Source organism: Diabrotica virgifera, chromosome 5, assembly GCF_917563875.1.
Source record: "Diabrotica virgifera virgifera chromosome 5, PGI_DIABVI_V3a".
In the NCBI taxonomy this organism is placed as follows: domain Eukaryota; kingdom Metazoa; phylum Arthropoda; class Insecta; order Coleoptera; family Chrysomelidae; genus Diabrotica; species Diabrotica virgifera.
This window is the reverse complement of record NC_065447.1, coordinates 117,908,892-117,929,324: the sequence shown is the minus strand read 5'-3', so window position 1 is coordinate 117,929,324 and position 20,433 is coordinate 117,908,892. Positions and strand designations below refer to the sequence as shown.

General features: G+C 34.4%; 1 protein-coding gene and 1 long non-coding RNA gene across 5 annotated transcripts in view; one reads left to right on the top strand and one right to left on the bottom strand.

The window, feature by feature from the left end:
- Nucleotides 1-20,433, bottom strand: part of LOC126885120 (sensory neuron membrane protein 1-like) — a 163,005-nt gene that overhangs the window by 22,897 nt on the left and 119,675 nt on the right. For 2 of the 3 annotated variants that reach the window (XM_050651552.1, XM_050651553.1), the window contains exon 7: nucleotides 2,284-2,409. In XM_050651552.1, coding sequence (XP_050507509.1) covers nucleotides 2,284-2,409 — 126 coding nt within the window. Of the gene's footprint in view, nucleotides 1-1,955; nucleotides 2,126-2,283; nucleotides 2,410-20,433 lie in introns of those variants that run through there. The other variant, XM_050651554.1, reaches the window with a different exon arrangement.
- LOC126885121 (uncharacterized) lies at nucleotides 7,420-10,314 on the top strand. 2 transcript variants are annotated; one of them, XR_007698286.1, is made up of 3 exons: nucleotides 7,604-8,273; nucleotides 8,981-9,138; nucleotides 10,134-10,314. It is a non-coding gene; the product is annotated as an uncharacterized LOC126885121 (long non-coding RNA). The 2 variants fall into 2 exon arrangements; XR_007698285.1 differs by having other exon boundaries at nucleotides 7,420-8,273; nucleotides 8,981-10,314.

Below are 20,433 nucleotides of genomic sequence, written 5' to 3'. Positions count from 1 at the left end.
AACTGCCTCCAACGATTTCTTGTGTATTTCAGGTGGCGTTCATGTAATTTCTTCCATTTCCAAAGCAGCACTACTGTACTATAATTTAATATTCGTTTTAACACTTTTATTATAATAAATACAATTTTCAATTAAAATTTTTTAAATATGACAGTGATGACAAGTGACTTCTGCATGCCGCTTCCGATTTTTAATTGATAGATAGTTATCAATATTGAATAATTACTAAATCGGTAAAATTTTGATTAATTATATATGAATATAATTGCAAAATACTACAGAATTTCACTTTTTGGCATAAATTTAATTAATAATAACGTAAATTGTGTACAATATTTGCAATAATTAAAGTAAATAAATTTTAAGTTCACTCAAATAAATAATCGATTACTGCCATCGACCACTTACATTCAATCTCGGTTAATTTGATTAATCGCGGCAGGTAAAGTAAAATTCTTCTTTCAGTACAATAAAGTGTTGCTTTACTGCCGCAAATGGCGTCAAATGAGTACAATAATGAATGACTTTAGTGATGGTTGGAGATAAAAACTGTTTTAGAAAGGCAATCTACAATTTTAGGATTCTTATCTATACGTGATAACTACTATAGTATATCAAATAAACTTAAACGCATACGAATACTAAAATCGTCTTTGTAAAACAGTTTTAATTTAATCTCTATAATCTAATGTTCGATTACAAATTCTTTTCGATAAAATCGGCATCACCGCGCTAAAAACTCTCATAAGGACTGCATTGCCTATGTTCCCTAATACTGTAAAGTTAAGGTGGGACGGACTATAGAAACTTTTAAAAAAATAAAAATAAACCTTTTTTAAATAAGTTAAAAAAATTTAATAAGTTTTTCCCGAAAATGGCTTAGTTTTTGGTTATTTCCCGTTGAAATATTCTATTTGGAATTTGATGAATAAGAACGTATTTTTTATAAGCTACAACTTTGCTTTTACTGGGTTTATATACTTCATTATTAACCCGCGAGTAGTCGCGCGGTGAGATAGAATCTCAATTTTTATCCTTTTTCACGATAACTTGATGAAAAATTTTGCAATTTTGAAAACATTTCGTAAGTGCCTCGAGGAAGGGTTGTAGTAATGCGTAGGAATTTTTTTTTCTTCTACTTCTTTTTGTGGAATTTATGGCTTTGGGGAGAGCCAATTAGCTTTAACCAGCGAGTAGTCGCGCCGTTAGATAGAATCTCACATTTCATCCTTTTTCGTAATACAGTGAAACCTGTCAGTAACGGCCACTAAAAATGAAAGAACTATTGGCCGATATAGAAAGTGGCCGCTATTGCCAGTTTTTGTAGTCTACATATATAATTGGTTTGGGAAATTTTTAAACTGGCCGTTAGGACAGGTGGCCGATGTTGGCAGGTGGCCGTTAACACAGGTTTTACTGTACAGTACAATTTGTCAGTAACGGCCACTAAAAATGAAAGAACTATTGGCCGATATAGAAAGGTGGACGGTATTGCCAGTTTTTGTAGTCTACATATAATTGGTTTGGGAAATTTTTAAACTGGCCGTTAGGACAGGTGGCCGATGTTGGCAGGTGGCCGTTAACACAGGTTTCTTTAATAAAATTGTTAGAAATATATATTTTCAATATTGTTAGAAATATAATAATTCGAAAAGTATTGCCTTACGTAAAAAACTCTATAGAATGAAAGTTGCTTAGAATTAGTCAATTTACCCATTTCCGGACCTACTTTAAACGCGGGGACCCTGAGAAGGGGTGACTGTCACCCCCGCCCAAGTAAAAGCAACCAACGGCACAAATTCAACTTTGAAGTGGAGGGTAAGTGGACCCTAAATCCAAATTTTCATTTTCATGGAACCTAAATCAAAATTACACTCCAAAACGATCATTTACTTTACTGGGCTATAAGTAAAACGACTCAGTTAGGAAAGCTGTGGAATAAGCAAACAAATAAAAAAAACAAAATATTTATATTGACGAACTTTGATACACTGTCCTTTTTCATATTACCATAAGTTATGTCAGTGTGTTAGTGTCAAAGAATGTTCCACAAGTAGTGTAGATACTAGTGTTCCACAAGTAATACAGAAGAAACACTTTTGCCAGAAAACTGTTTTAGGTGTATCTAAGGAATTAAAAAATTAAATTAAAAACTAGTTAAATTATTAGAATTACAAAATCTAAGTAAATCTAAAGGTAATATTTTGCATTAAGAAATAATCTTATATTAAGTTTGGCATATATCTTAAATCAAAAACAAAAATAAGATTGTAATATACTCACATCTTCCAACCAGAAAATAGGATGTAACGCAGTGGTAAGATTATTCATTATTGTAATCTTAGGATTTGGCGCTATTTCCAGATTCATTTGGACTCTGATTCTAACACTAATTGGAGCACTGGTCATCTAAAATTTGAAAAATAAAGAATAAACAATAAGAAAAGCAAACTGAATGTGTAAATCTATGGCTCCTCTACATAATCGCGATCAAGCGCGAGCACGATTGTGTAGAGGGCATACTTGGCTATAGTTGCCCATGATCGTCTATGATCTCCCATGACTGTAGACGATCCGTGATTTTGCGGTTTTTTGGAGACGCTTCAAAGGGAATCGTCGAGTAATAAATAATAAGTTAATGAGTAATAAGTAATAGTTGCGTTGACATGCCCAAGCGATCGCCGATCATTCATTTCCAGTCGGAAAATATTGTGCTTAGGTTAAAAAAGGTGTAATTTTTTATACTAAAAAGTTGATGCAAGCTTAACTATCCCTCGTACCGAAAAATATCAATGCGATTGTAAGTCGTATTTTAACTGGTATAGACTTTCTGAAACTATTGTCTTGTTTTGCTACTAATGGGGATATTTTTCGTACCAAATACCTAATTGAAATCGCTCGGTGACATACGTATAAAGTTTTCGAATTCTCCAAAAAGTTTAACCAATAATTCAGTAAGCAGATTCTCCATAATTTTTTTGGAAAAAAGTATATCTAAGTGCACAGCGAAGAGTGAAAAATATGTTTATTGAATTGCGAAGTTTGATGTATCTAAACTCATTTGATTTTATCTCGAACAAGCCAAGGTAGTTGTCAAAGACCACTCTTATTTTCCTCCATTTTTTTTACAACTTTTCGTTGGGCCATATTGACATAATGGTTGTATACCGCTATTAAATAAATTGTTGCAGTAGCCACACACTGCACGTCCATCTTGATGGCTGTCGTTCAACATGCTATGGACGATATATGGACACTTGCACGATGATTGTGGCGATCATAGGCAATCACAGACATGATCGGCCATCATCGGCGATAATGAAGAGCAGGCATTATAGGTACATAAATATTAAAGTGAGGCGTGCTATGTCCTCTAAAATATTTACTACTATTCAAAAGTTTAAAAGAGTAATGCAGTACCTATTAGATGTAATGTAAAATCTTAAATTTGTTTCTCTATCCTGAGCCATGTGCATCCATTTTGAGCCGGCTTGTGTTTTAGGTCATCTATCCATCTCATCTGCGGTTTCCCTCTCTTTCATTTGTATGTTCATGGTCTCCACTCTATAATAATTTTATTCAATATTTCATCTTTTTGTCTAATAGTATGACCGGCGAATTTCCATTTTAGCTTAGCTGTTTGACGAGTAGTATCCTTAACTTTTGTGATATTTCTTACCCAGGAATTCCTTTTTCTATCTGACAGTCTTATGTTGATCATTTATCATTCCATTGCTCTTTGTGTTTTCGCAATTCTGTCCATATTCGCTTTTGTGAAGGTCCATGTTTGACATCCATATGTGAAGACCGGAAGAATACATTGGTCGTAGAGTTTTGCTTTTAGATATAGATAGCTTACTCGGTAGGATATCTGACTTCCACGCAGAAGGCCGGGGATCGAATCCCGGAGATATTTTTAAAAATGTCCACAGGCCCCAGGTCGACTCAGCCTGAATAAAATGAGTACCTTAGGTAAAAGGGACATCTTGGATTTTAAAGCACCCTAAAATATGTCTGTCTATATATTGGCATTGAATCCGACCCGGGCCGACCGTCACATGTAACACCGTTGCCGTATCCTCTATTTTTTCATACTATCACGTTACAATTTTTTGTGATATTATATTTGTGTGTGAAATGTATCATTTTTGTGTATTTTAGGTATGTTCTAATATGTTATGTATATATAGGTTTTTACTTGATTAATTTTAAATCATTGTGACGTTTAACTTGCTAGAAACCTTGTAATATTGTGTACCTAATGTGTTAAAAGTAAGTAGTTTTGAAACACCAATTACGTAAAGTTTATTATTTTGTTGTTTTCTCCAATTTTGAAAAAATGTGAAAACATTGAATTGTCCACGTCCGTCTGTCCGTCCGTCCGTCTTGTCTGTCTGTTTGCAAACTCAACTCCTTCCTCATTATACCAGGTAGAATGACAAATGAGGTGTCAAATGAAAGCTTATCCAAGGATGATACTAAAGGTGAGAAATTTAACCTAGGCTGTCTGTACGTCTGTCTGTCCGACCGCGTATATGATTCCTTCGTCACTGTACCAGGTAGAATGACAAATGAGGTGTCAAATGAAAGCTTATAATCCAAGGATGGTACTAAAGATGAGAAGTTTGACATAGGCTGTCTGTCCGCCTGTCCGTCCGACTTGGTATAGTGACGGAGGAGTTATATTCGCGGACAGACAGACAGACGGACAGACAACCTAGGTCTAATTTCTCACCTTTACTACTATCCTTGGATTATAAACTTTCAGTTGACACCTCATTTGTCATTCTACCTGGTATAGTGACGGATGAGTTATATTCGCGGTCGGACGGACAGACGGACAGACAGCCTATGTCAAACTTTTCATCTTTAGTACCATCCTTGTATTATAAGCTTTCATTTGACACCTCATTCGTCATTCTACCTGGTATAGTGAGGAAGGAGTTATATTCGCGGTCGGACGAACAGACGGACAGACAGCCTATGTCAAATTTCTCACCTTTAGTACCATTCTTGTATTATAAGCTTTCATTTGACACCTCATTTGTCATTCTACCTGCTATAGTGACGGATGAGTTATATTCGTGGTTGGACGGACAGGCGGACAGACAGCCTATGTCAAATTTCTCACCTTTAGTACCATCCTTGTATTATAAGCTTTCATTTGACACCTCATTTGTCATTCTACCTGGTATAGTGACGACGGAGTTATATTCGCGGTCGGACGGACAGACAGCCTATGTCAAATTTCTCACCTTTAGTACGATCCTTGTATTATAAGCTTTCATTTGACACCTCATTTGTCATTCTACCTGATATAGTAACGGAGGAGTTATATTCGCGGTCGGACGGACAGGCGGACAGACAACCTATGTCAAATTTCTCACCTTCAGTACCATCCTTGGATTATAAGCTTTCATTTGACACCTCATTTGTCATTCTACCTGCTATAGTGACGGATGAGTTATATTCGTGGTTGGACGGACAGGCGGACAGACAGCCGATGTCAAATTTCTCACCTTTAGTATCATCCTTGTATTATAAGCTTTCATTTGACACCTCATTTGTCATTCTACCTGGTATAGTGACGAAGGAGTTATATTCGCGGTCGGACGGACAGACAGCCTATGTCAAATTTCTAACCTTTAGTACGATACTTGTATTATAAGCTTTCATTTGACACCTCATTTGTCATTCTACCTGGTATAGTAACGGAGGAGTTATATTCGCGGTCAGACAGACAGACGGACAGACAAACTAGGTCTAATTTCTTACCTTTAGTACTATCCTTGGATTATAAGCTTTAATTTGACACCTCATTTATCGTTATACCATACCTAGTATAATGACGGAGAAGTAAATGTTATTATTCTATTATTCTTGTAGGTATATTTAACATTGATTGAAATTATGAAAGAAATATATAGAAAACAGCATGGAAACACTGTGATGCACAAACATAAAAATGCAGCCACATTCAGCTATGCCAGCTGTGCGTTACATAGGGTGCTTTAAAATCCAAGATGTCAGGTAAAACCAGGGGTACTTAATAATAGGCGGTTGAATCGTAGCACTGTCACTGTAACCTTCCTTGTATACAGTAGGCCTTAGATATAGCACACTACCCTTCTTTAATAATAGCTAACTATCAAACAAAAGTTAAAAGTTAATTTATAATATTTTTTTTATTTGTTTTAAAATACAATCTGTTACATCATAATAAGTAACATCAAGCATCTTTGTTAAACGAACATGTGTAAGAAGAGTTTTAGTCCAATGACTATCAGCTCCAGTGGGTTTATTACTAGTAACTAAAATGAGTATAGACACTTATTTTCTAAATGGTAAGTTAAAAGGAGTTCCAATGTTCAGTCTATTTAGTTGTGTGGAGTTGCTCAATAAATCCACTGCTAATTCGTTGGGGTGCTTTTTCAGCCGTTTGAAATATTTGTCATGATTTGACTATCATTTGCTTCACTGTATCGATCTTCAAATGCCTGTAAATGTCTGCATTTGGAATTAACCACGGTGCATTTGTGATGGCACGAAGAACCTTAGATTGAAAAGTCACTCTAGTATTGCTAGGTTGCTGTCTTCTGCGATGGGCCGGATGATTGCTTTATACACTAATATTTTGTTAAAGATAAGATGGATTTACGGTCGAATGACCAGTAGTGTTTTTTTAATTCCATTCCTAATTGCTTCCTGTTCATCCAGATGTGTGTTCTCCATGTTAGCAAGTTGTCAAGGTGTAATCCAAGATATTTTACGGTATCATTTTTAGGAATGTTTTTGTTATGCATTAGGATATTCGGTGTTTTTTTATGACATTTAGGGCCGGTTGTTCGAACGGTAATCAACAATGATCATTATCAAATATTTAATTACTGTCACCAACTGTCAATGTCAACTTTGTTTGGGTTGCTGAAAACATAATTGATTACAATTATGAAATTACTTAATCAATTATGTTAATAATTGTTATGTTAATTGATTAACTAATCTCATAATTTTAATCAATTATGTTTTCAGCAACCCAATAAAAGTTGACATTGACAGTTTTGGTGACAGTAATTAAATATTTGATAGTGATCATTGTTGATTAGCATTCGAAAAACCGGCCCTTAGTGAATACTAGGTTAAGTGATTTTGCTTCGTTGACCCTAACAACACACAACATTCCAGGAATGTACTACCAAAGTTCTATCAATATTTGAATGTCCTGGACATTTAGGGAACATTCGGTGAACATCTGTTTAAATTATTCCTGGAATGTTACCATAAGACATTCTGTGAACATACTACCAATGTTCCTATATTTTAAGGCCCCGTCCCACCATCAAATAATTTGATCAAACTGGTTTGAGCAAACTGAAAGTGACAGTTAGTGACGCCACATCCTGAGTGTTCATTGTGGATAATAATGAAAAATTTTAATTTTAAATAAAGTACAAACAAGTTAGGCAACTCAATACAAACAATTTGATCAAACTAGACTGATAGTGAGAGCACAGATTTTTAGAATTTCAAAAAAACTGCAATTGTGACGTCACTTTGACGTACTTCCGGAGTTTGCTCAAACTGTTTGACCAAATTGTTTGATGGTGAGACGCGGCCTTTAAGTTGCGAAATAATACATACGTGTAACAGATTCAGATACAACATTACTTATAACATACCAGACAAACTAAGTGACATTTTAGGCCTACAGTGTCAAATTTAAAGAGTTTCCCAAGTTCAATTAATACAATATTATAAACATACAAATGTAATAAAAATTATTGTTCGCGAATATTCAATTTGGAATGCGATTTTGTTAATAAAAAAATACTTATAACTTATGCAAAACCCAAGAGAGGCATTATTTATATTTATTTCTTTTGCGTTCATTTTCAAATTCGCCGTGCATATATTTTTGTGCATGGCGCTTGAGAGGGCATCACGTGACTAAAAACGACCAACCAACGACCTCGCTTCGGCCATCTTGGCATCTTCATTTTCATTTCATCTTGGCCACCTTGCCCGGCCTTGCCTTGCCGTGGATAGTTTGTATTATTTGTGCTTTTTAAGAATATTTTTTTAATTCGGATACTTTTATAATAGCTTTAATAGTATTATTAACATAGTGCATAAAATGGTGTCCTGTTTTTGACGCAGTTGGAGTAGCAGAAACAGATGTAGATAAAAAAATCTGCAGGAATAACGTTTCAATTATGACAGAAGCTCGAAACAAATGACTGTGAATTAGTGTGAATGAAAAGCCCTATTAAAAGGTTAGTATGCAAATATGTAAACGAAGGGATGCCCTGTATTTCAGAAAATAAATTAATACTATTATTAATACCCTAATAATACTATTCATAAAAAATCTTTTAAGTAACGTAGATATAACAAAGTGAATAAAAGGCATAAATCAGAAGAATTTTTATTTTATAAGTTAATAATTGGTCATATCCATTTATTATTTTAATAATAATTGTGAATAAGCCACAAACTTCGCTTATTCCTAACTAAAATAGTAAATAGAGATAATAACAAAAGGATTTGTAAAACTAAAATAATTCTTTTTGCGTTTTTGCTAATGTATGCGTTTATAAATAGGATGGTAGACCACACACTATAATATGCAGTACCAACTAATGAATACACAGAATATTATAGTCGATCTGCTAAACTCAGTCTCAGTACTACCGAGTCTCAGACACAACTGGCTAGTGATTTTAGTAAATAATTTAGTAAATAAAAAAAATAATAACTAAATAGTTAATAATTACTGTAATTTTGGCAAAAGTGGCCAAAAACAATAAAAATTACCTACTAAAATCACTAGCCAGTTGTGTCTGAGTTTGGGGAACCGACTATACTAATAAACAATTTCTAAGCTGTTTTATAATATTTTGTGAGTTCATTAATCATATTTTTTATTTAAAACTAAAATTTGTTAATAATGCTTAGTAATGCATATATTTTGTATTTTTAGCTTTCCAGAAGATCCTGCGAAGAAGACATGAAGTATAGATCAGATTTGTTAATAGAGGAGTATGTTCAAAACACTTTTTAGAAAAAGATATTGACAGAACTTCACTTTCATCTGTTCGTTTGAGAGACTGTGCTGTTCCAATAGCTTATGTCACACAGGTATATGCATAACCTAATTAATAATATAGTCCGTACAATATAGATACTGTTGCAATTCATTATCTACATCGGAGATCTAAGTTGACATTGTTGCCCAACTACAAAAAATTTTTGAATTCATTTTAAGTCAAATATATCACATAATTATTGTGAAGTAGATTATACAACAAAACATATTAATATTCAATGTAAATAAATAAAAACATCAGAAATAGAAAACAAGAATTAAGGTATAATCTTATGTTACAGTTATTAAGGTACCAAGGGTATTATAAGGATAATAACGCTTGAGGTCAATGGTGTTTTTAACAAGGGCCTTCGTCCTGAGGGATATACGTTGACCGAAAGCGTTATTATTATAATACCTGTGGTGCCTTCAACGTTTAATGTCCGACTAAATTATTCTTTATATGCGAAAAATTTGAATGAATTTTGAATTGATTAGTTTTTAAATAAGTACATTTACCAGTAACAGTAGTAACGTAATTGTGGTAACCATAGTTTTACTTAGGTTGATATTTGTCAACTTGACAGTATCTAAGTCGTTATTTAAATTTAATGCCCAAGGGCGTTATATCGTACTTAACAGACTTCGAAATGTCATTATTTGTCAAATAATGTACCAGTAGGACATTAAAGTAAATAATAAAAACAATAAATATAATGAATACTAAATACTTATTTGTTTGTGAAAAATCTATTTCTTTGTGGCTTTTTTGTAATTAACTATTCTAATGGGGAAATAAGCCACAATTTACTTGAAAAAATAATTTTATTAAGGTTTCTACTTCCACATCGGATGTCGTTGTCAAAATACAAAATGTTCATTATTATTATTTTATTTATTAAATATTATTTATTATTTATTTAAATATTATTTAATATTTATTTTTTTATTATTATTATTTATGCGTATTATTACCTGTAAATAATATTTCTTCTGATTGTTAATTGTAAAGGATAGAAAAATTACCTTTTAATTTATTTTCTTTTAGAATCAGCTGAGAGAAGTGGTCTACAAAAAACCAGAAAGGAAACGGAATATGTGGCTACGAAAAGCAAAAGAAAGGTTTACAAAGCAAATGTGACACATTTTTTTATAATATTTAGGAATGTCAGTAAATTACATTAAAAAATGTATGTAAAGATTTTTTGCAATAAAAATGTTTATATTTATCAAGGATGTATTATTTGGTATGGCCACATATCGTCAGTGATGTGACAATACCTCCTATCTGTTTTTTTCAAGAGATTTGTAAGATAGACTAAAAACTTGTTTCGGCCACCTCCTGTTTTCATATATTTTTTGACTTGTTTTGCAGTAAATTCAACTATCTATTTACTACAAAAAAAGTCAGAATACGTACGAAAACAGAAAGTGACCTTAAAAAATGTTTTTCGTCTCCTGCAAACCTCATGAAAAAACATATAGGAGGTATTGTCACATTACTGACGATATATTTCAGTGAATGTCTAAAAAATATACTGTGAATGTTCAAAGAACGTTCGTAGACATTCATGGAATGTTCTAACAAGACATTCAGTCTAAAAATATACTGTGAATGTCCAAAGAACATTCATGGAATGTTCCAACAAGACATTCAGTCTAAAAAATAGACTGTGAATGTCCAAAGAACATTCGTAGACATTCATGGAATGTTCCAACAGAACATTCTAAGAATATTTAAAATGCTGACACAGCACTTTCCTGGGACTTTCCAGGGACATTCGTGTGCATTTGGGGACATTCCAGGAATGTTTTCAATGTCCTGTGTGTACATTCTAGGAACATTCATGGAATGTTTTGTGTTATTAGGGGATCTTTATCTTCTATTTCTTAGCCCATATTTCAATTAAATGTTTGTTTTATTGCAATATTTGAGGTGCCTACATGGGAGCTGGGTTTTCTATTGCAGTGTCATCTGCGAATGTTGCGATTACACTAGGGCGGTCCAATAAGTACTTAGCCTTCAAAAGAAAAATGAAAATTTGGGAAAAGTGGCAATTTAGTTTTGAACGTAGCCTTTTTTTAGCTCGACCCAACTTGACCCAACGATTCCCCATCTTCTTTAACTCGTCTGCAAGACACCTTTTCTCGAGTTCTGCAAAGTAGGCTTCCGTGGCGGTGATGAACTTTTTGTTCGACTTGAATTTCTGCCCAGTGAGTGACTTTTTCAAGTTTGGAAACCAAAAGAAGTCGTACAGGCCCAAATCTGGAGAATGCGTTGGATGAAACAGCAGTTTGTAGTCTATTTCGACCAATTTGGCCATGGTGGAAGATGGCAGAGGTTGTCATGGTGGAAGAGTATTTTTTCTTCGCCAATTGGGGCTGTTTTTTTTTCTGAATTTCGGCGTCGAATCGGGCCAAAAATGCGGCATGGTAATGCCCTATGATTGTTTTGCCCTTTTTTAGGAAGTGAATATAGATCACAAAAACTAAAACTGGTAAATATGTCTATTTATCTTCCAGAGATAAATCGATTTCATAAATTGCGAATTTCTAGTACCGGTCATATGTGTCCCTTTTGGGTAGGGCAGCGGTTATTTTATCGCATAAATTTTTTGTCTTTAACTTTTGACACTGGATTATTAAATTGGGAGGTATTCTAGTGCTACAAGTTCTTGCTTTAAGTCGATACAATACACCGTTTTCTAGAAAAATCGATTTGAAAATTTTTCGCTTTTTGAATTTAAAAAAAATTTGAAAAAAAAAATAAAAAAACGGTGTATTTTACCGACTTAAACAAGTGTAACTTTTGGTATTAGAATACTTCATAATTTAATAATCTAGTGTTAAAAATGCTTACAAATTAAAGACACAAAAAAGAATACGACAAAATAACCGTTGACCTACCCAAAATGGACGCGTATGACCGATACTGGAAATTTGCAATTGATGAAATCGATTCATTTCTGGAATAAACGTACCAGTTTTCGTTTTTTTTTATTATTTTTTTTATAATTATTTTTTCAAGTTCAAAAAACGCACAATTTTCAAATCGACAGTTCTAGAAAACGATGTATACTACCGACGCAAGTACATACCTTTTATTACTAAAATGCCTCACAATTTAAAAATCCAGTGTCAAAAGGGCTTAAAAGTTAAAGACAAAAATGGAAGTTATGCCATAGAATAACCGTTGCCCTACCAAAAACGGACGCCTATAACCGGTACTAGAAATTCAAAATTTATGGAAGCGATTTATCTCTGGAAGATAAATAGGCGTACCAGTTTTCGGTTCTCTAAATGGAAGCGTTCTGGAGGTATTAAAAAAAAACTCAGTACAAGACGCCTCCTTTAAAGAGCTCTATCTCCCCTAGGAAGCATATTCGGACTCGGTGATTTGGGTTAAATCTTAATATTTTGAGCCCAGGAATCTACAGTTAAAATATTTTCAATTATTAATGAAACACCCTGTATATTGCAAAATTTAAATAAATTGCAAATTGCATAATAGATACAACCTTAGGAACTAATCTGCGTATAACACCCGATAGAAATAATAAACCTAATATACTCTAAAGTCGAAAAATATATTTGAAACATTGAGATTCATTGTTTGAAACAGATTCAGTTTTTTGAAGCCATGAGTGAATAGATATTGAAAATAAGTGTAAACAAAGAAGCTCTGTTCATATGATGCGAGTGGCCGGTAAATAGATATACCTGAATACAATTTATAGATAAAGAACCGATTACACGAAAATATACGCAAACAATACACACGGTTTCATGTATTCAAAGAAAACGCGATTACCAAAAGTCCAATTTGGCATTACACTTTATATAATATCTCACACACAGCCAAGGGTAAATAGACAATAAAAAGTAGCTTGAAAACCAAAAAAAGCTCTGTTGTTATGGAATAAAGGCGAGCGGCAGAAAATAAATAGTTACCTGGAGATGCATATGGAGATGCATGCAGTAGAATTAGGGCTGGATGGATGAAGTGGAAGGAAGCGAGTGGTGTGCTGTGTGACAGAAAAATTCCAATGAAGTTGAAGGGAAAATTCTATAAAACAGCCATAAGACCGGCTATGATGTACGGAACTGAATGTTGGGCAGTGAAAAAGAAAGAGGAACAACTAATGCATGTGGCGGAGATGAGAATGCTTAGATGGATGAGTGGAGTGACAAAAAAGGATAAAATTAAAAATGACTATATTAGGGGAAATCTAGGTGTGGCACCAATTGATGCCAAAATGAGAGAGCATAGGTTGAGAGCAACGTCGAGACGCTTATCACCAAATACAAAGAATTGCTGAAGTGCAGATTCCTTGAAGGAGAAGGAGAGGAAGACCAAAGAAGACATGGGGGGAACGATTAGGCAGGACATGTTGGTAAAGAGGATTAATATTGATACATTGATACCTATGATTCAAGATAGAATTGTATGGAGAAATGCAATTAGGGAAGCCGACCCCGCATAGGAATAAGGCAAAGAGAATGATGATGAATAGAGATTTTCGAATGGGACAAAAAAAGATCTATTTCGTATCTAATACACTTTAATATGACGTAGAAAAAATCATCCCCTAAGTATTCATCCCTTGGTTACAGCCCATAACTTTAGCTTGTTTAATAGCACCCTGTACACTTTTTTATAAACGATGTAGTCTTCCATCGTCTATTCAATCGATTTTTCAAAAATAAAATGGGTTCGTAAGTAATCAATAAAATATCAGTTTTTATTTTTGTTAAATTAATCAAGCAATTGTGATTGGGATCTGCGAGGCAAGAAGACATGGCGAACACCTACAGACACTAAAATCTGGCCATATATTCTATCACGTTAGTGAAGATAACAAATCAGTGGGAGGTGTCCTCAGGGAGGTTTCCTCATAAATAAACATCTTTACAGTAGAATCGTTATAATACATGGTACACTTCGCGTCATATAAAACTGGTACACTTTTTTTTCCCAATGTAAACCTGTCTTCAGACTGGTTGTTGCCATCACAGATAACGGAATTGCACTAAATCTAAATACAAAAAAATAAGGTTTAAAATCTATATTTCGAATTGTAATACATATATTTAAATTACACACTTGTTCACTGTAAAAGTTATTCATTTTGTATTAATTTCAAATTTAATTTTTAATTTTTCCAGTGTGTTTTATTTATTCTACACAACTTAATGCAGTTTTGTCCTACAATTTACGAGAAACCAATAACACCTCTCGATTTGACATTAAACATAATAATTTAAAGTCATGTCAAGATTTATTATCTATCATTATTTTTGAATTGAAATATTTTCATAAATTATAATAAAATACGAATCAATGTATGGATACTTAATTGAGATGACGGAAAATTACAATTGTTTTAGTTTTTAGTATATTAAAAAATGCGGTCTGTCACACAGCCCCGTTTTTACCTAGTTTGATATAATATTTTCGTTGAACTGGCAACGTTGCCCTAGAAATTAGAATGACACTTGTGACAAGATCAACTTACACAACTTGAAAAACATGATTTTCGGTTATAAGAGTTGTACCAGTTTTTTTTGACGCGAAGTGTACATCCACTAGAGTAATATACTAGACGAGACAACGAGGCATTAAACATAGCAATTTTGTGCAGTAAGATGAATCGTCATGCAACTTTTTGCATTCGATTCGAGAGAGTGTCAGGCAATTTTGTGAACTAAATTGATCTGTGGCACAAAATTTTATGCATGAAAAAATGCATCTTTAAAGTGCATCTCGAAGAGATGGAAAATAAAAAAACTTAGGACTCAGGAAATATTAACGGAATGAGTTCAATTTTTATTCTTGGGGGTTTTGGAGTCACTGAACACGAAATTCATAACGGCGATGGTCTCAGAGGTACCTGGTGTCCAGGGTGTAACTCGTTGCCTGGGACGACCGAATAATTCGAGGACGATCAAATAATTCGCAAAATGATGATTGGATCGAAAAATTGAAAAATATGTGTTTAATATTTTTCAAAAATCTATCGAATGACACTAAACACGACCCCCACTCCAATTCCTGGAGGTGGGGTGAGGGTAACTTTAAAATCTTTAATAGAAACCCCATTTGTTATTGCAGACTTGGATTCTTTACTTAAAATCGGAAAAAACTATTTAGTAGCGCCATCTATTAAGAATTCCAAAAAAATGTTTCGAATAAATGTTACTTATTTTTTCATAAGGAATCCAAATCTGCAATAAAATATGGGGATTCCTATTTAAGATTTTAAAGTTACCCCACCCCACCCCATCCCCGGTGGTGGAGTAAAGGATCGTGTTTGATGTTATTCGATAGGTTCTTGAAACATATTAAATACTTATTTTTTGGTCTTTTATTTGGAAGTGTATTTCTCGAAATATTAGACCGTTTCTATAATTTACCTATGGTATCGCGATAAATCGTTTTTTCCGATTATTGCGCCATCTATCCACAATTCGAAAAAATATCATGAATAAAAGTTGCTTATTTTTACGTAGGTAATCCAAATCTGTAATAAAAAATGGGGATTTCCATTTAAGATTTTAAAGTTACCCCCACCCCACCTTCTTTTATGTCATTCGATAGATTTTCGAAAAATATTAAAAGCGTATTTTTCAGTTTTTCGATCCAATCTTCATTTCGCGAATTATTCGATCGTCCCTCGAATTATTCGATCGTCCCTCGAATTATTCGATCGTCCCAGGCGACGAGCTCCACCCTGGGCACCAGGTACCTCGGAGACCATTGCCGTCATGAAACTTGTGTTCACTGACCTCCAAAACCCCCAAATATAAAAATTTAACTCATTTCCGTCAATATTTCCTAACTTCTAAATTTTTCATTTTACATCTCTTCGAGATGCACTTTGACAATGCATTTTCTCATGCACAAAATTTTTTGCTGGAGATCAATTTAGTTCACAAAATTGCCTGACACTCTCGTGAATCGAATTCAAAAAGTTTCATGACGATTCATCTTACTGCACAAAATTACTAGAAGAAAGGCACCAAATTTGAGACACTTTTTTTGAAAAACAAATATAAAACAGAATATTCAAAATTTTTTAAAATTCGAAAACTTAAATTTAATGTTTCTACAACACAACAAAAAACAAATAAAGCGAATAAGACATATATTTTTGCAAAAAAAATACATTTATTTTTTTTGCGACATTTAATATTAAAAATAAAAGGTCGCCTAATTTGGGATAGCCAGGTATCCAAATTTGAGACAGGTACCCCAATTTGAGATACTATTCAAAAAAGCCCTTTCCTTCGCAGAAAAGACAAATAAATGTGCTGGACATTATTTCTCCACAGTCTTCATGTGCCCACCTGCCACATTGGTAACACTTTGCCCATCGTTCTCCATATTTATCGTCGGAAAATTTTCCGGCGCAAAATAGACATTCCGCGTCGTTTTCTCCACTTTCTTCGGACGATGAATCAGCTAATGGAAAGTCTTCGCTGCTATCTGAACTTGAACTCGAAGAAACTTTCCATTTCCTTCTAGATGTTTTGCCTTTTGATGTAGAAGGTTGACCTACGTCTTGGTGTACTGCTATTTCTTCTTCGGACGTTGCTGTTTTTTCTGATCTAACACTTTTTGTTGAATTGTTTTTTTCTGGAGCTAATACACAATCTAAGTTTAGCTGGGGTACTAGTTTTTTTTTGCTTTTTTCTTCTGCAAACTTTGCTCTAATTCTTCTATGTAGGGTGTTAAAGTAATTACTGAAGCCTTTCCTGATCTGGCATGTGGCTTTTTAGTGGTGTCTCTCTTGTATGTAGGGATCGGACAGATGTTTTTCGGAGACACAAGTTGTTGAGGTAGTGGTGGACTAGGAGTTCTATGTTCTCGCATTGGATGATTTGGTTGTTCATGGTTTGGTCCTATTATTTGTTCGTCCCTTTCGTTTTGTGTTTCCCAGTGCTCTTGAATTCCAAATTCAAAGTCCCTAAAAATATGGCGACAAATAGGGACCAGTCCAGTTTTTCGGAAACCATTGCAAGATATTTCCATCGTCGCAGCTTTGTTATACACTTTACAAAAAATACTGGCAATGGCATAAGGCGACACAACACTCAACTGATTTTCTCTAAGCCAGCTTTCTATTTCTTGTGCGTAGTAAATTTTCAGCGGTGCCATAAAAGCAACATCAAACGGTTGCATTTTATGTGTAGAATATGGTGGGAGGCAAATAATCGTCACATGATTCTGTTTGGCCAAATCTATTAGAACAACGTTTCTCGTATGAGAATAGTGGCCATCAAGGACGAGAAGAACAGGGTCTGCAGCTGAAGGTTTAGTGAATTTTATGAAGTGTTGTAGCCATCTAGTGAAAATATCGGTCTGTACCAAACCTGACACATGGCATTCTGCGACTGCTCCAGTGGAAGCTCCTAGCATCAACTCTGTTTTCATATTTTTCTAGGGAAGATTAATAAAGGTGGTACGAAAACTCCTGCAGCATTCACACATGTAATAACAGTAATCAGCTTGCCCCTTTCTGCTGAAGTAAGTGACGAAACCTGCTTCTTACCTCTCATAGAAATGACTTTGCTATGTTTGTGCTGAACAATGGTAATACCTGTTCCGTCTACATTGAATATAGGTTGTGCAGGGTTAGTAATCTTAAGATATTCTGGTTCATACAGGTTAAAGAATTTGGATACTTTTTGATGAGTAAACGATTTTACTCGAGCAGATGACATTCCCTGAGGAGTACGCATTGAAAACGTCGGATGCCTTTTCAGAAAGAGTCTCCATCATTTCTTTCCGGCTGATTTTTTGACTCCCCTAAATGGATGTGGTATTGAGTTTCGTATTGCAAGTTGAAATGCCAGTCGTTTTATATCACGCGCTCTTAGCCCGAAATAACGTTGCTCCATGGTTAGGGCATACTCAACCAATTCATTTTCCAATTCCAAAGGAAGAATAGGTCGGCGGCCAATTGATATCCCGACGAGTTCTTCTGGAGTCTTGTCCGATTTCACATAATATCGTTCTAAGGTACCTTTTGGTACTCCAAAAACGTTTGAGGCCTTCAAATATCCCCTCTCTCTATTTCTTACTGTATTTACAGCCCGTATCATATCATTTGCATGCCATTTTTTATTTTTTGGCGGCATCTACAAACAAAAAAATACATAAAAATAAATTTTACACGGGGTCCTAATTTGAGACACTCTCAAATTTGGAACCTACAGGTGTCTCAAATTAGGATTTTTCCGTTAAAAATAAAACGAATTTTTGTTGGTTATGTATGCCACACAATTACCGTTTAATTTGCATAAAATGTATTAACTAATATTAAACTACAAAAAAAAAATAACTGGAGTAAATGTAATCATCTTACCTTGATGTATTATAAGTTTTTATAAAATCTGAAAAATTTTTGTGTATATATGGTGTAAATCAAATTAACGTCGACAAAACAACAACAGTCATTTCTAAGCGCCAACTAAAAGCAGATCTACCACTGACTTCACAGAATGATGAGTTTTCAATATTTTCACTAGATGTCAACCCATCGTACAAAAATATACGACGGTGTCTCAAATTAGGCGCCTGTCTCAAATTTGGTGCCTTTCCTCTAGGTTTTGGGTTTTTTAGTGCTTCGTTGCTTCGCCTATACACCATTCAAAGCTAAACGACAGATATAACATCAAAATAATTCAGGTTTATGCACCAACCACAGACCAAAGCGAAGAGGAAATAGACATTTTCTATGACGAAGTAACGCAAGCCTTGAAAGAAAATCACACCCATTTTACAATCCTACGTGGTGACATGAACGCAAAAATTGGCATGAAATCCGATAAATCAGAATTTGTACTTAGAAACTTCGGCAGCGATGGAAGAAATGAACGCGGACAAACTTTATTAAACTATCTCCTTCAGAACAAATTATATCAAATGAACACCCAGCTTCTTTTACAAAAAACATCATAAAAGGTGAACATGGAGAACCCCGGATGGGAAAACGCAAAATGAAATTGACTATATAATTACAGACAAATAATGTATAGTTAAAGATGTCACTGTCCTAAACAGCTTCACAACAGGAAGTGACCATATAATGGTTCGCGCTAGAATATAAATTAATATCGATAGAGAGAGAAATAAACTAATAAGAAAGTAACCAAAATTGTTCAATGCCATAATGCAGCATGCATTCCAGATATTAGACTGGGAAAACAGACGTTTGAATGTCGATGGTGAAAGGCTGAACCACCTACGATTTGCAGATGACATAGTTCTAATAACCGACAACTTAGAGGAAGCCCACGAAACGCTGCAAGAACTACAACGAGTTTCTTAAAAAGTAGGGTTGGACATAAACTTTGGGAAAACTAAAATGATGACCAATTTAGTACCTAGCGGACTATTGAAACTAGAAAACTAGAAGCGATATCGAAACAGTTGAAAAATACATCTATCTGGGCCACGAAATACAAATAAGTAGAGACAACCAAACATGCGGATTATCTACAAGAATAGCTTTAGGATGGGCAGCGTATGGCAAACTAAGAGACGTGTATGAAATCATCCCAATAAAGCTACAAAGAAAAGCATTTAACCAATGCGTACTTTCGGTGCTTACTTATGGAGCTGAAACACTGACATTTACTACAGAATCAATACGAAAATTACAAGTAGCACAACGAAAAATGAAGAGATCCATGCTTGGCCTAACTTTGAGAGACAGAATACGAAATGATGAGTTACGGCGAAGAACTTGAGCGGAAGGCATCATAAAACGCATTACGAAGTTGAAGTGGAAATGGTCAAGACACGTCGTAAGACAAAGAGACAACAGATGGACAAAGAAGATTTTGGAGTGGCGGCCAAGGGCAGACAAGCGAAGTCATGGAAGACCACCTACCAGATGGACCGACGACATTTAAAAGAATAGCGACAAACTGGATTGCAGCTGCGTAGGACAGAGAAGGGTGGAGAGATCTTGAGGAGGCCTCTGTCCGACAGTGGACAAATTTGGCTGTGTGATGATGATGATGATGAATCAAGAAAGGCTAAAAAAGCTTAAAGAAACAATAAAAATAAATGTAATAAAAATTATAATATGAAAAAAAATTCGTGTTCTACGGGTCAAAATACATGAAAAAAACTTGGGTAAGTCCATCTGAATTAATGAGGCCGTTGTACCCCCCCTGGCGACAGGACTAACATTTCGAATACCCAAGACGTAAAATAACCGCAAGTGATGTTCAAATATTGTGACTTTATTACAAGAGTTTTTTTGAGAATTTTTCTTACTTATTTAACAAAAATTTAACAAAACTAAGTTCGTAGAAGCACCTATTATTGTATAATA